Source organism: Miscanthus floridulus, chromosome 3 (genome assembly GCF_019320115.1).
Source record: "Miscanthus floridulus cultivar M001 chromosome 3, ASM1932011v1, whole genome shotgun sequence".
NCBI lineage: Eukaryota > Viridiplantae > Streptophyta > Magnoliopsida > Poales > Poaceae > Miscanthus > Miscanthus floridulus.
The window spans coordinates 138,697,239-138,711,646 of NC_089582.1; the positions used below are offsets into that span (position 1 = coordinate 138,697,239).

At 52.2% G+C, this 14,408-nt stretch overlaps 2 protein-coding genes across 2 annotated transcripts; both read left to right on the top strand.

The window, feature by feature from the left end:
• Positions 1-7,273: 7,273 nt before the first annotated feature.
• LOC136547162 (anthocyanidin 3-O-glucosyltransferase-like) lies at positions 7,274-9,083 on the top strand. The gene is made up of 2 exons (XM_066539132.1): positions 7,274-7,836; positions 7,947-9,083. The coding sequence occupies exons 1-2, from the start codon at positions 7,380-7,382 to the stop codon at positions 8,840-8,842; spliced, it is 1,353 nt and encodes a 450-aa protein (XP_066395229.1). The 5' UTR covers positions 7,274-7,379; the 3' UTR covers positions 8,843-9,083.
• A 110-nt stretch (positions 9,084-9,193) lies between these two features.
• Positions 9,194-13,095, top strand: LOC136547163 (uncharacterized). Its single transcript, XM_066539133.1, has one exon. The coding sequence runs from the start codon at positions 9,513-9,515 to the stop codon at positions 10,245-10,247; it is 735 nt and encodes a 244-aa protein (XP_066395230.1). The 5' UTR covers positions 9,194-9,512; the 3' UTR covers positions 10,248-13,095.
• Positions 13,096-14,408: the final 1,313 nt, after the last annotated feature.

The following is a 14,408-nucleotide window of genomic DNA, read 5'->3' on the forward strand; positions in this document are numbered from 1 at the left end:
GGAGCCCGGCAAGAGGTGTAGTCGTGCTCTTGACCGCTCGAACGAATCAACGTTGATGGTCATTAGCCCCTCCTCTTCGGGTATCTAGTATTGGTCCCCGATAGGGACTTTAGTCCCGATTGGTAACTCCAACCGGGACTAATTCTTTTTTTTAGTTCTAGGTCCAAAATAGCCAGGACTAAAGGGTTGTTTGATTCCTGCATAAACTCCTAAAATTCTTATCACATTGAATGTTTGGACACATGCATGGAGTATTAAATATAGACTAATTATGAAACTAATTGCATAACTTACGACTAATTTGCGAGACGAATCTTTTAAGCCTCATTAGTATATGATTTGACAGCGTGATGCTACAGTAACATGCGCTAATGATAGATTAATTGGGCTTAAAAATTTATCTCAAAAATTAGCCTCTATCTATGTAATTGATTTTGTAATTAATCTATATTTAATACTTATTATTAATATTTAAACATTCGATATGACATAAATTTTAGAAGACCAAGCGGAAGTACGTTCTCCACCGGTGAAAAGCCCTCGATCCATGAAATGTCACACACACATGTGACATGTCCCCTCGGGTAGTAACAGTATATATGCATGCGTAGGTACGTACGTAGGGCATTAGCCCATTACCCATGCGATGATGATGAAGCTAGCTAGCTAGGATGGCTGTGATCATCATCATTCGTATGATCTCTACGCGAATCCGCAACAGGGAGCAATGTTTTGCAGCAGTCAGCAGATGAGAGATATTGTTGCATGCAGCGGCAACAGTATGTCTCAGTGTGTGTGGGTACAATCCGTGCACTGTTGGTCATCATGAATCCATGATGGTGGAGCGCAATCGTGGCAGGCAGCAGGCCGGCGGTGACCCTTTGTTGTTTGCCCGTGTTTAGTCGGCCCAATTTTGGAATTTGCGCTACTGCAGTACTTTCGTTTTTATTTGATAATTAGTGTTCAATCATGGACCAATTAGGCTTAAAACGTTCGTCTCGCGATTTCCAACCAAACTGTGTAATTAATTTTTTTTCGTCTACATTTAATGCTCTATGCACGTATCGCAAGATTCGATGTGATGGTTACTGTAGCACTTTTTGAGAATTTAGATCTGAAACTAAACGCGGCCAGGTTGCGACGGATGTAGCTACCCACCGCCGCGGCCGGCGGTGCAGCAGGGACGTGACATCATCGGATGAAGTTTGTAACTTGGTTACTGTAGTACTTTCATTTTTATTTGGTAATTAGTGTTCAATCATGGACTAATTAGACTCAAAACGTTCGTCTCGCGATTTCCAATCAAACTGTGCAATTAGTTTTTTTTCGTCTACATTTAATACTCCGTACACGTATCGCAAGATTCGATGCAATAGCTACTGTAGCACTTTTTGGGAAGTTTTTTTTAACTAAACACGGGTCAAACGAGCGACCACGCACATCCATCATGTCATTCAAGTACCGTACGAAGCGAGATCTAGATTTGACAAAATAAAAATCAGCCAGTACAAAGCGAGATAGCCTTGTTTAAATCTAGGACATAAATTTTTAAGGTGTCACATTGGGTGTCATATGTGGTGTTTAGATACTAATAAAAAAATAAATTATAGAATCTGTCAATAATCTGCTAGACAAATTTATTAAGCCTAATCAATCCATCATTAGCACATGTGTTACGATAGCACCATATTGTCAAATCATGAACTAATTAGACTTAAAAGATTCGTCTCGTGAATTAGTCCTAAATTGTGTAATTAATTATTTTTTAGTCTATATTTAATACTCCGTGCTTATGTCTAAATATTTGATGAAATAGAGAGTAAACTTTAGGGAGCCACTAATCAAGGCCTAGATTTGAAAGAAAGGCCGTGCAGTGAGGTCGTCGCCATGCTTGCATTGGTGACTTTCTTGTTCGACCGACAGCGCGAGATGGCACAAGGTTGGGTTGACGCCGCTTTCAAGAGCCTGTCAACTGGGCCACAGCGAGTCAGAAGGCCAAGCTAGCTAGGCCGACGCAGCCGCTAAAAAATCCTACAAAAAATCACGTCCGGCCGGCCCCATGGCGCGCGTTGGGTCATGCATCATCATTGAACGAAAGCTACTCGCCCACACGATGGCTGAAAGTTTAAAACGTCACTCTTTCTAAGACGAAGGGGTATGTTACACCACCAGTTGCCTGATGGACCGGCAACTCACCCCCGCCGGCCAGCCGCCCGGCCGGTTTCGTCTCTACGACGAAGTCATCCGCATTAATCCCCCGGCGCCGCCCGCCCGCGCGTGTCCTCACACCGGACGCCACCAACCAGCCGGCGGGCCTCGCGCGGCGTCGTCGCTCACGGTCACGGCCGGCCTCAAGCACTGCACCGCGCGTACGTAACTCGTGCCTCAGCTCGAATATAATTTAACCCACTGCTCTTGTTTGCACTGCACAAGATATATAATCCCCGTCAAATCACTACTTTGATGTGACTGCCTCGTCAACGAAGTGCAATCAGTCCAAGGAAATGATGATCCTGCCAGATCGTCAGTTGGATCTCCTTCTAAATCTCAACATTGCAATGACAGTGGTGGTGCACACACCACACATCACAATCGAATCAGTCAATCTAGCTCTAGCAGATATTTTTTCGCCTCTGTTGCTCTACTAATTTCGAGCTCATTATGCCACCAGGCAGGGGTTGTTTTCTGGACGAAACGACTGCCACCTGTGGCGACCACCGACGCGTCACTTGGTAGCTGAAGAGTGGAGAAGAGACAGCAATAAGCAGACGCTGGGAGATCACTGATTAGCGGCAGGTCAGGCTGGTCAGCAGCCGGGGGCACAGTAAGCAGCACGTACTGACAGTCTGACACAGCTAGCACTGTTAAAAAGAACCAACAGATCGATCACCGTCAGCTTCACTCCACATCCCCATCGACCACTCCATCAGCTAGCTCGCTCATTCGTGCTGGAGTAATGTCTCAGACAGACATGGGTAGGGCAGCAGGCACTTTTCTCCTCACTAACTACGGGATCATGGCCGTCAGCATCACTATGCTTTGTATAGCCTCGCTTACTTTTCCACTTAATGACGATGGGTGCGGTATTACAGGCCACAGATTTCACTAACCCTGCCCAGCCGGCCCGTAGATATCAAGTAACCTGCAAGGGCATGGTCCCCATCCGGTCGAGCAGTACCGGTTGCACTCCAAATTATTATGGAAGTGTCTACGTGACGTTCAGTTATTTTGGCCACTCCTATCAACTGAATTTTTCTCATATACTTACATTGTCATCTAGCTATATTTACACTGTCTTATTACTATATTTACAACAACTTCTTTAATATAATTTATTGGACAGAGTGATTTAATTTAGGATAACACAATACCTTAGACAAATATATAACAAATTTTCAAAAAAAAATTATAATTCTTTTTCTATAGATTTCAGATACCAGAGAAATATATGTCAAATTATTCACAAATATCATCAAATTATTCACAAATTTACAAAAGGAAGAACAAAGAGGATACAAAAACAAGAACAGAGCTTCGAGCAACAGAACAAGAGAGAAGGAAGCAGAGGACGGCGGCGCTCGCGTGGGGACCATCTGGTTTCTGATCACGCGCACCCCACCGATCATCTACTACCATGGGTATACTCCTCGGTAGACTGCCGACCAGATTTCGTCGACAGTGACGCGCTAGGTAGGGGGTATGCGTGCTGATCCTCTGGCGAACCAGATGGCTTACCTCAAGATCTAGCTACGTCGTTCATGGCAACTCGGCTGATCCAGGCAACATCACGACGCAACTCACGGCGGCGTGTCTTGGTGTGGGAATCACAGCGCATCGCTCTTCGTAAGGTTTGATCTGATCTCCTACTTTTATCCAAAAGCCTGGCTTCTCGTGTGGAGTACGCAGGGCGATCTGTACCTGCCGCCGAGGTGCATGTACTCGATCGACCAAGACAAGCAACCTTGATGACGCCGCCATGCAGCGTGAAGTCCTGTTTCTACAATTCGAACGCCAGAGTTCTCCGGAGGTCCAACGCTGCCCTTCGTCGGTACCAATCAAGGAGACGGCTAAATGCGGCAAGCTAGCAACATGTAGGTCAACTTCAAGTAAGATCGTATAATGATTTTTGCATCTGTGTATATGCATATATCTATGCGTCAGGTGTGCACATGTCGTGCGATCCCCTTACTACTCGTTCGCCTTTCCGAGGATCGACTCCATCGCAAGATCAGCCAGAAAAGCTAAGTCAAGATTTTCATTTAGCTATATATAATACTTTTATATATCCAAATGCTTCTGGCTACATCTACTTGTCTTCCTGAGTAATATTGGCAGGAATCAGCTGCGTCTCCCGCCGTCACGCAGCACCTATCACGTCATTGATCAAATCATTGTCGTTCGGCGGCGATCGTCATCTGACTCATCGCCCCTCGTCTATGGCAATCGTCATCGATCTATCAGCGCTTACGACAGACTAGATGCCCCGAAGCCCTCATCGTCGTTCAGCTTGCGTCGTCGACCCATCGCCATCGTGCAGCCCTCATCGTCGTCCGGCTTCGTCGACTTGTCGACATGCGACAACATGCCCACAGGCTAAGTCACGTTTTAATTAAATATGTTATACGACACATGTATATCCTGAGTATCCGCATATGTCTACATGAGCATTATAGGCAGGAATTAGGCTGCGTCGCCCGACATTGACTCGTCATCATCCTTCAGCGGCGCTCGTCAGCCCTCATCGACGGCTCGCGTGGTCCTCGCTATCGACTCAACGTTACGAGGCAACTCACAACGATGCATTGTGATTTTCACTAAGATCAACGTCAACAAGCAAAGGACAACGTATTATCTACAATACCATGCAAGATAAGTAAAAAACCATCATGATGCTTTGACTGTATCTACATACAGCCTCGAGCATGCAGCAAAAAATAAATTCCCTTGCTACCGATCTACACTCATGGGACGTGACTCCAACATCATCAGCCCAGCCAATTTAGCTCAGCCGAATGGCCCTCCCTCTAACAACGGTGTGGTGATTCGCTGATTGCACGTCGACTTGGTGCCGCATGGAGAAGAGAGAAGCAACGGCTAGGCGTCGGCTGTTTGATTGAATCCTCGACCAAGCAAATTCCACCACGTGGGGCTGTTTGGATTAAATTCCAGGCTACAAACAACTTTTTTTTTATCAGATGTCTCCGAAGAGACAGGCTACACAACTTTTGGTCACGCAGTAGAGGCTGTTTGGATCGGGAAAAAAAATCGGTGCAGTCTGGCTGCACCCTCCCGCCGTGTAGATCTATTTGAATCCGGTGACACGTCTCAAAAAAAAACCATCACACGTCTAGGAGATAGAGTTTTCAGTTGCTTATTTTTAGAGTATCATGAGAAATTTTCAGTTGTCTATTTTTAGAGCATCATCTGACAGTGTGATAGATTTTCTGAGACACGTGTCACCAGATTCTAACAGGCCGGTTTGCACGGTGGAAGGGTGCAGCCAGGCTACACCCAATTTTTTCCTTGGTTCGAGCCTCAAAAACACATTGGCTCCCAGGCATTGGAGAGGCAAGTCTGCCTCGAGTGCAATCCAAACCAACTCTGACTCCAGACTGTAAAATTCAACGTCTAGGAATATTTTGCGTGCCGGCCAGTCGGGTTTGCCTGCTAGTGTAAAACTAAACAGGTCCATTGTGTCAAAGAGAGAGAGAGAGTTACCTACGGGCGCCTGATGTGGGAGTTAGGTCAAAGCATTTACTATACAAGTTAGTTTGCTAGGACTGTGTTTGGCTGGAAAATACACAGGAATGGGATAATCTCATATCAGTTTCTAGAGAACGATTCGGTCTGTTATGTGTTTGAGGGAGGACGGGACTTTGATTTAGAGACACCAAAAGTGGAATGAGACATATGTAGGAGCCACCGGTCAATTTTCTTTTTCTCCTTTTCTTTCTTGTTCCTTTCCTACGCACCAAGATGCCCGCACGGCTACACACGAGGGGGGCGGCGGCGGAGATCGCCCACGCAACCGCACACGACATGGCCGGCGGCATAGATCGCCCACATGGGCGCACACGGCAAGGGTGGCGGCAGAGATCGCCCGCATGGCCGCACACGGCAAGGGCGGCGGCAGAGTTCGCACGCACGGCCGCACGCGGCAGGGCCGATGGTGAAGCTTGTCCACACGGTAGCACGCATCGAAGCCAGCGACAGGGCTCTCCTGCATGGCAGTGTGCGGTGGGGTCGGCGACAGAGCTCGCCCACACGGTCGCACGCGGCGGAGCCAACGACGAAGCTCGCCGGCCACCCTCCTCCGCGGTACGTGTTGGTTCGTGTCCTAGGTGGGATGGACAACTCCATTGAAATTTTGGAGATGAGGTTACCCCGAATCTTAAAAGAATATTCTCACGAGAGATGATTTTAGATAGGTTAGTTCATTGGGTAGAATAGAGTAAAAGGGTCTATTTGATGCACCCAACTAAAATTTAGCTATCTAAAATTTTAAAGTAAAACTTTTTTTTGAAAGAAACTGTGGAGCCACGCTCCCCAGCAGAACTATATTAAAAACAGCGAATAAAAAAGGAGTTATAGGGGGGTGTTAGACAAACCTTAAAAAACAGCACTACCTATTACAAAGAATTTAGCCACTGGGAAATTACATGCTGAAATTTGGGTTTGAAGCGGCAGAAATGAAGCTTAACTTCATTTACAAAACGTTGCTTCCAGGCAGCTGGCGATGGAGGTTTCCCATTGAAAATGAAATCATTTCTTTCCTTCCAGATGCACGAGGTAGCAATCATAAAGAGGTCCATGAAGCACGGGATGTTGAGCTGAGCTTTCTTCTGTATAAGCATTTGGAAAATACTACCCTGGACAGACCATTGGATGCCAATCATAAACCATCTAGTAGTAGCCGTGGAGCACTAAAAAAACAGATGCATAACGGTTTCATCAACATTATCATGGCAAAGTGGACAGGAGTAGCCTTCTTCTAGGAATTTCCCTCTTCTTTCAAAGTAAAACTTTAGCTAGCTAAAAGTTTTCAAGCTAAATTTTAGCTGGGGTATTTGAATGTTCCAGCTAATAGACTCAACTAAATTTTAGCTGGCTTTAACTAGGTAAAAATAGCTAAATTCAACTAAACTTTAGCTGGGCTATTCAGATGCCTGCAACTAAATTTAGCCAGCTAAAGTTTACCTAGTGCATCAAACACGTCCACTGTTGTATCTTGACACTCCTGTTATTTCAGTTTGCCCATTTGCTAGATGCTGCAGCCCATACACATTCAGCCACTTTGACAGCATTCCACGTAAATAAACGCAACGTAGCGCACGCCTACCTCACAAGCTCTCCGCCCACGCAGAGTCCGCAGAGTAACGATGGGGTCATCGCACGTCGCCGTGGTGGCTTTTCCCTTCGCCTCCCACGCCCCGAAGCTCCTCATGGTCGCGCGCGCCCTCGCCACCGCGGCGCCGTCCGCGACCTTCTCCTTCATCTCCACCGCCGACTCCCTGGCGTGGCTTGGTATCGCGGCGGTCCCGGGGAACCTGCGCTTTGTGGAGGTGCCGGCTGCAGGAGGCGACGATCAGGGAACCATGCCGTGGCGTCGGATGGAGCTGTTTGTCGAGGCCGCGGAGGCTGGTGGCCTCAGGCAAGCGTTAGAAATGGCACGCGCCGCGGCTGGGGGCGCCATGGTGAGCTGCGTCGTCGGGGACGCCTTCATGTCCATGGCCGCAGAGGCCGGGGTGCCCTGGGTCGCAGTCTGGACGGGCGGCCCGTGCGCGCTCCTGGCACACCTCATCGGCGACGCGATCCGCGAGGACATCGGTGACCAGGGTATGACCGATTCTGTTGAAATTATTCGGCTCGAGACCTCGAATTGCACGCGCTGCACTTTGCACAGTGACATGCTAATACTGTTGCGCCGCATGCAAATGCACTTGCAGCCGCGAACAGGACCGACGAGCTTCTGACCTCCCACCCAGGCCTCGGGAGCTACCGCGTCCGCGACCTCCCCTTCGGCGGCGTCGGCGCCAGCGGCGACATTCACCGTGTCATGAGCCTCCTCCTCAGTCGCCTGGCGCAGCGCCTGCCCCGCGCCGCCACCGCCGTCGCGCTCAATGCCTTCCCGGGCCTCTTCCCGCAGGACGTGTCCGCGGCCCTCGCCGACGCGCTCCCCAACTCCCTCCCCATCGGCCCCTACCACCTCCTCCCGGGCGCCGCCGCGCCAGCCGACGACTCCCACGGCTGCCTTGCCTGGCTCGCTCAGCGCCCCGCTGGCACCGTGGCGTACGTCAGCTTCGGCACGGTCGCGGCGCTGCCACCGGACGAGCTTCGTGAGCTGGCCTCCGGGCTCGAGGCCAGCGGCGCGCCCTTCCTGTGGTCGCTTCGGGAGGACGCATGGGCGCTGCTCCCGCCGGGGTTCGTGGACCTCGCCAAGGCCAACGGCTCCGGGCTCCTGGTGCCATGGACGCCGCAGGCCGCGGTGCTGCGGCACCCGGCAGTGGGCGCGTTCGTCACGCACTCCGGCTGGGGGGCCGTCGTCGAGGGGATGTCCGGCGGCGTGCCCATGGCGTGCCGCCCCTTCTTCGGCGACCAGCAGATGAATGCGCGTGCTGTGGCGCGCATGTGGTGCTTCGGCACCGCGTTCGGCGACGACACGCCGATGACGAGCGGTGGCGTGGCGGAGGTGGTGACGTCGCTGCTGACAGGGGCTGAAGGGGCCCGGATGAGGGCTACGGCGCGGGACCTGCAGGCCAGGGTGCTCAAGGCGTTCGGGCCCGACGGCGGATCCTTGAACAACTTCCACAATTTTGTCGAGGTTGTTTGTGCTCGTGTGTGATCCACAAAGATGACGCCGTAATGTCACCAGAGAAAGTTATACGAGGAGGTTGCAATGGAACATAGGAGATCACTAGTGATTCTTCTCGTCAGATGGAAAACTACTAGCTCGATTGCAACTGTTGGAATAAACTGTTAGCAAGCAGTTTCACACGTCCTGCGGCTCTCCTTGAATGTAGCTAGATTAGTTAGCTCCATGACCGTGATGTACTTGTACAAAAGGCGTAAGCCTCTGATGAATACGATTGAGTTGTCCTCATTCTTCTCACTTCCGCTTACATGGTATCAGCAGTTCCACGATCCACTTCTTCCGCTGCCCACATCTCTGCTCTCTTCCTGTCGCCATGAGCTCCTCGTCCGGCTCCTCGTCCGGCTCCGATGACAACTCCAACGCCGAGTCGTTCCTTCCCCACACGCTTCGCGTCCAGACCGAGCCTGCTGCTCCGTCCGTCGTCCACGGCATCAACATCCTCAACCGAGTGCCCATCGTCCTCGACTTCAATGATGCCAATTACGTCGCCTGGGCTCGTTCCTTCTCTGCCATCTTCGGCCAGTACGGGCTCCGTGATCATGTCGACGGCTCTACGGCCAAGGGCGACAACGACTGGGTGCAGAACGACTGCGCCATTGTCTCCTGGTTCTACAACCGCATCTCCACCGAGCTTCTCTCCATGGTCTCCGAGGACACCGACACCGCCTACTCCATCTGGCGCGGCGTCCGCAACCTCTTCCGCGACAACAAGGACACCCGCGCCGTCTACCTCGGCGCCGAGTTCCGCAACTTCTACCAAGGCGACCTCACCGTCCTCGACTACTGCTCACGCATGAAGGTCATGGCGGATCGCCTTGCCGGCCTCGGCGCACCGGTGCCTGACAAAGACCTCATCCACAACATCGTCCGCGGCCTCAACCCCCGTCTCCATCATGCGATCCCGCACATCACCCTTCGCCGTCGCCTACCGTCGTTTCTCAAGACTCGATCCATGCTGCAGCTCGAGGAGCAGCGCATCGCCGAATCTGAGAAGATGCAGGCTGCGGCGGCCATGATCGCCCAGGCCAAGTACAAGGACGCCGGGTCCTCCTCGTCTCCTGCACCAGCTGCGACGCCGTCGGCTGCACATCTTCAGGCTGCCGCCGCCCTCATCGCCCATGCTGCACCCGGCGCGCCCGCACCGCTAGGCAACACCGGCAAACAGCCGGCCGCGCTGCCGGCTGCACATCCCCGCACATCCGCGCCATTCTCCTCCAACAACAAAAAGAAGAAGAAGAAAGGCGCTCCACCGCCCGGCTTCTGCCCGACGACGAATCCATGGACCGGCATGGTTCAGGCGTGGCCATTCCAAGGGCCACAACGCGATCCGCCGCCCGGCATTCTGGGCGCACGACCTGCGGCCCCAGCACCCTAGGCTCACGTCGCTGGCGCTACCTCCCAGCTGGATCCACAACTGCTCGCCACGCTGAACCAGCTCTCCCTGCAGCAGCCGCAGTCCACCGGCGACTGGTTCTTCGACACTGGCGCCTCCTCGCACATGTCACGAGGCTCTAGTAACATCACTTCCCTCTCTCCCAACTCTTCCTCAACACGAATCGTTGTCGGTAATGGCACCTCTCTCCCAATTACCCACACTGGTTCTTCCTCTCTACCCACTACCTCCAATCCTCTCTTCCTGAACAATGTTCTTGTCTCTCCCTCACTCATCAAGAACCTTATTTCAGTTCGTGCTCTTACACGTGACAATCCTATCACAGTTGAATTTGACAATTGTGGTTTCTCTATTAAGGATCGGCACACCCAGGCGGTGATTCTCCGCAGTAACAGCGAGGGCGATCTCTATCCACTGAACCCGGCGACCCCTGCATCCAACCACTGCCTCGCCGCCGTCTCTGCAGACTTGTGGCACCAGCGACTTGGCCACCCCGGGAACGAATCCTTCCGTCGTCTTCTTCAGTCTTTTGATTTCAATTGTAATAAGGAGCCCTCACATACTTGTCATGCTTGCCGTACAGGCAAACATGTCCGTCTTCCATTTCATTCATCTACTCATAAAACTACAGTTCCTTTTGAATTGATTCACTGTGATGTTTGGACCTCGCCTGTCTTAAGCTTTACTGGATTTCAGTACTATCTTGTTCTGCTAGATGATTTCACACACTTCGTCTGGACTTTCCCCCTGCGCCACAAATCTGACGTTGCCCAACATATCATGTCTTTTCATGCTTATGCTCGTACGCAGTTCAATAGCTCCATTCGCGCTTTCCAAACAGACAATGGACGCGAGTTTGACAACTCTGTCCTTCGTCGATTCTACTCCACGCACGGCGTTCTGCTCAGGCTCTCCTGCCCCTACACTTCTCAGCAGAACGACAAAGCTGAACGGATCTTGCGCACTTTAAATGAGGGCGTTCGTGCATTGCTTCTTCACGCTGCTCTTCCTCCCGTCTTCTGGGTCGAAGCTCTCCACACCTCGACCTATCTTCTGAACCGCAAACCCTGCAAACCTCGATCACTGTCCACGCCATTTTCCCTACTCTACCACACTGATCCCGACTACATGTCACTGAGGGTTTTCGGTTGCCTGTGTTACCCAAACACCCAAGCCACAAGCTCTAATAAACTCTCACCGCGCTCTGCAGCTTGTGTGTTCATTGGTTACTCGCAGGATCACCGTGGATACCGGTGTTACAACATGTCAACGCGGAAAGTGCTCACCTCCCGGCACGTCTACTTCGACGAAACAGTCTTCCCCTTTCGATCGGGCACTGCAACAAACTCTCCAGCATCCTGTGCGTACGATCCGTGGCGTCCGGATCTTCGCGCAACAGAAGATGAGCCACCTCCACAAGCGTCGCCAACAGCGCCAGGTGCCCACGGCTCTCCGTCCACTTCGCCACGATCCCCCTCGCCAGTGCACGGTGCGCACGGCTCCCCGTCGGCTTCACCACGAACACCGTCGCCAGCGCACACCTCGTCGCCACCAAATCCGTCGCCCAGTACATCGTCATCGACACCAGATCCTACGGCTCCTACCTCGTCACCAGCCCCGGCCGCCCCTCAAGCCACTCACCCCATGGTGACCAGGGCACGTGTGGGGACGTTCAAACCCAACCCCCGCTATGCCGCGACAGCAACCACGACGACCATCTCGCCCATCCCGCGCACGGTGAATCAGGCGCTCAAGGATCCCAACTGGAACAAGGCGATGCAGTCCGAGTTTGATGCCTTGCTCGCCAATAACACGTGGGAGCTCGTTCCCCGTCCCCATGGTGCTCACATAGTCAGCGGCAAGTGGATCTTCCGTCACAAAATCAAAGAAGATGGAAGCTTTGACCGGTACAAGGCACGTTGGGTCGTCCGCGGCTTCACCCAACGCGCCGGCATCGACTACGGCGAGACGTACTGCCCGGTCGTCAAACCAGCCACAGTGCGCACGGTGCTCGCTCTCGCCGCGCAGCGCCAATGGCCGGTTCACCAGCTCGACGTCAACAACGCCTTTCTTCACGGCGTCCTCGACGAACAGGTCTACGCTCGACAACCCGCCGGCTTCACCGACAACCAGAACCTGGTGTGCCGCCTCTCCAAGAGCCTCTACGGCTTGAAGCAGGCGCCCAGGGCCTGGTACCTGCGGCTGGCGACAATCCTCGGCTCGATGGGATTCCGGGCCACACGCTCTGACAGCTCCCTCTTCGTTCTGCGCCGCAACAAGGAGTCTGTGTACCTTCTCCTCTACGTGGACGACATCGTGCTCACAGCCTCCTCCAGCGAGCTGCTGCGCTGGGTCGTGAGCACCATCAACGCCGAGTTCAAGCTCAAAGACATGGGGGCCGTCCACTACTTCCTCGGCATCCAGGTTCAGCGCAACGCCGATGGATTCTTCCTCCAACAACAGCAGTACGCCCTCGACTTGCTTGATCGCGCCGGCATGACAGACTGCCGGCCCTGCGACACACCCGTCGACACCGCCGGCAAGCTCTCCAGCGACGCTGGCTCCCCTCTGTCAACTGCGGATGCCTCAGACTACCGAAGCCTCGTCGGCGCGCTTCAGTATCTGACGATGACTCGCCCCGACCTGCAGTATGCCGTCCAGCAAGCATGTCTTCACATGCACGCCCCCCACAACGGCGCACCAAGGCCTCGTCAAGCGAATTCTCCGCTACGTCCGCGGCACCACGGCGCTCGGGCTTCATCTCCGGCACAGCAACAACTCCGACCTCGTCGCCTACTCTGATGCAGACTGGGCCGGATGCCCTGACACCCGGCGCTCGACCTCAGGATTCTGCGTGTTTATGGGGGACTCCCTCATCTCGTGGTCGTCAAAACGACAAACCACGGTCTCCCGATCAAGCGCCGAAGCTGAATACCGTGGCGTTGCAAACGCTGTGGCTGAGTGCACATGGCTCCGGCAGCTCCTCAGCGAGCTCGACTGCCCACTGATCAAGGCCACGATCGTCTTCTGCGACAATGTCTCCGCCTGCTACATGAGCTCCAACCCAGTGCACCATAAACGCACCAAGCACATTGAGCTCGATGTGCACTTCGTCCGGGAAAAGGTCGCTGTTGGCCAATGCCAAGTTCTTCAAGTACCCACGACACAGCAGCTTGCCGACGTGATGACTAAGGGCCTACCGACGGCAAGCTTCAGAGAGTTCCGAGACAGTCTGTGCGTCGCCGGCAACGACGCTCAAACTGCGGGGGGGGGGGGGGGGGGGGGGGGGGGTGTTAGCAAGAAGTTTCACACGTCCTGCGGCTCTCCTTGAATGTAGCTAGATTAGTTAGCTCCATGACCGTGATGTACTTGTACAAAAGGCGTAAGCCTCTGATGAATACGATTGAGTTGTCCTCATTCTTCTCACTTCCGCTTACATAAACGTGCTTGGCCTCATTGAGAACTCCAATTATTTCGGAATAAAATCTTATAAGGCAATGCCGCAGCTTGCATGCCGTGCTCCGATGACCACAACCTGTCGATACTAGAAACCGATTCTACCCATGTTGCAAATCACATCCGTATGAGGAAAACAATCCCTGAATTTTCAATTGGTTGATCGGCCGCTGAACGTGCGTTGGATGTTGCACGTAAGCCAGATACGGCACCGTCGCACACAAATTCTTTCCAACTATTTCCAATAAGCCTCAAAGTCATCCATGTTTTGCCGGTGTATGATTGTGTGAAGATTTAGTTCCACCTTACTAATTGAGATAGAGGATGATATGCTTAAATATAAAAGCTCTCTCTACTCCATGTGGAGGAACCGAGGAAGATAAGGCAGTTTCACATGCGCGTCAGCTCGCCATGCAAAGACTTTCAATCAAGTATGGTGTTGAGACGAAAAGGACAGCGAGACTGTTAGAATGCAAAGCCTTCTTTGCGATCCCGTACTGGAAAAGGACAACGAGACTTTCACACAAGTCATGGTGTTGTTCCTGTTTATGGTGTTTGGTTTAATTAGTATTATATTAGTATGTTTGAGAATTATACATGGTAGTCCATGCTTTAATCATGATTTAATTATTCATACTGTGAAATTATCTTTTTTTCAACAATAATTGGGCCATTGTTTTGCAATGG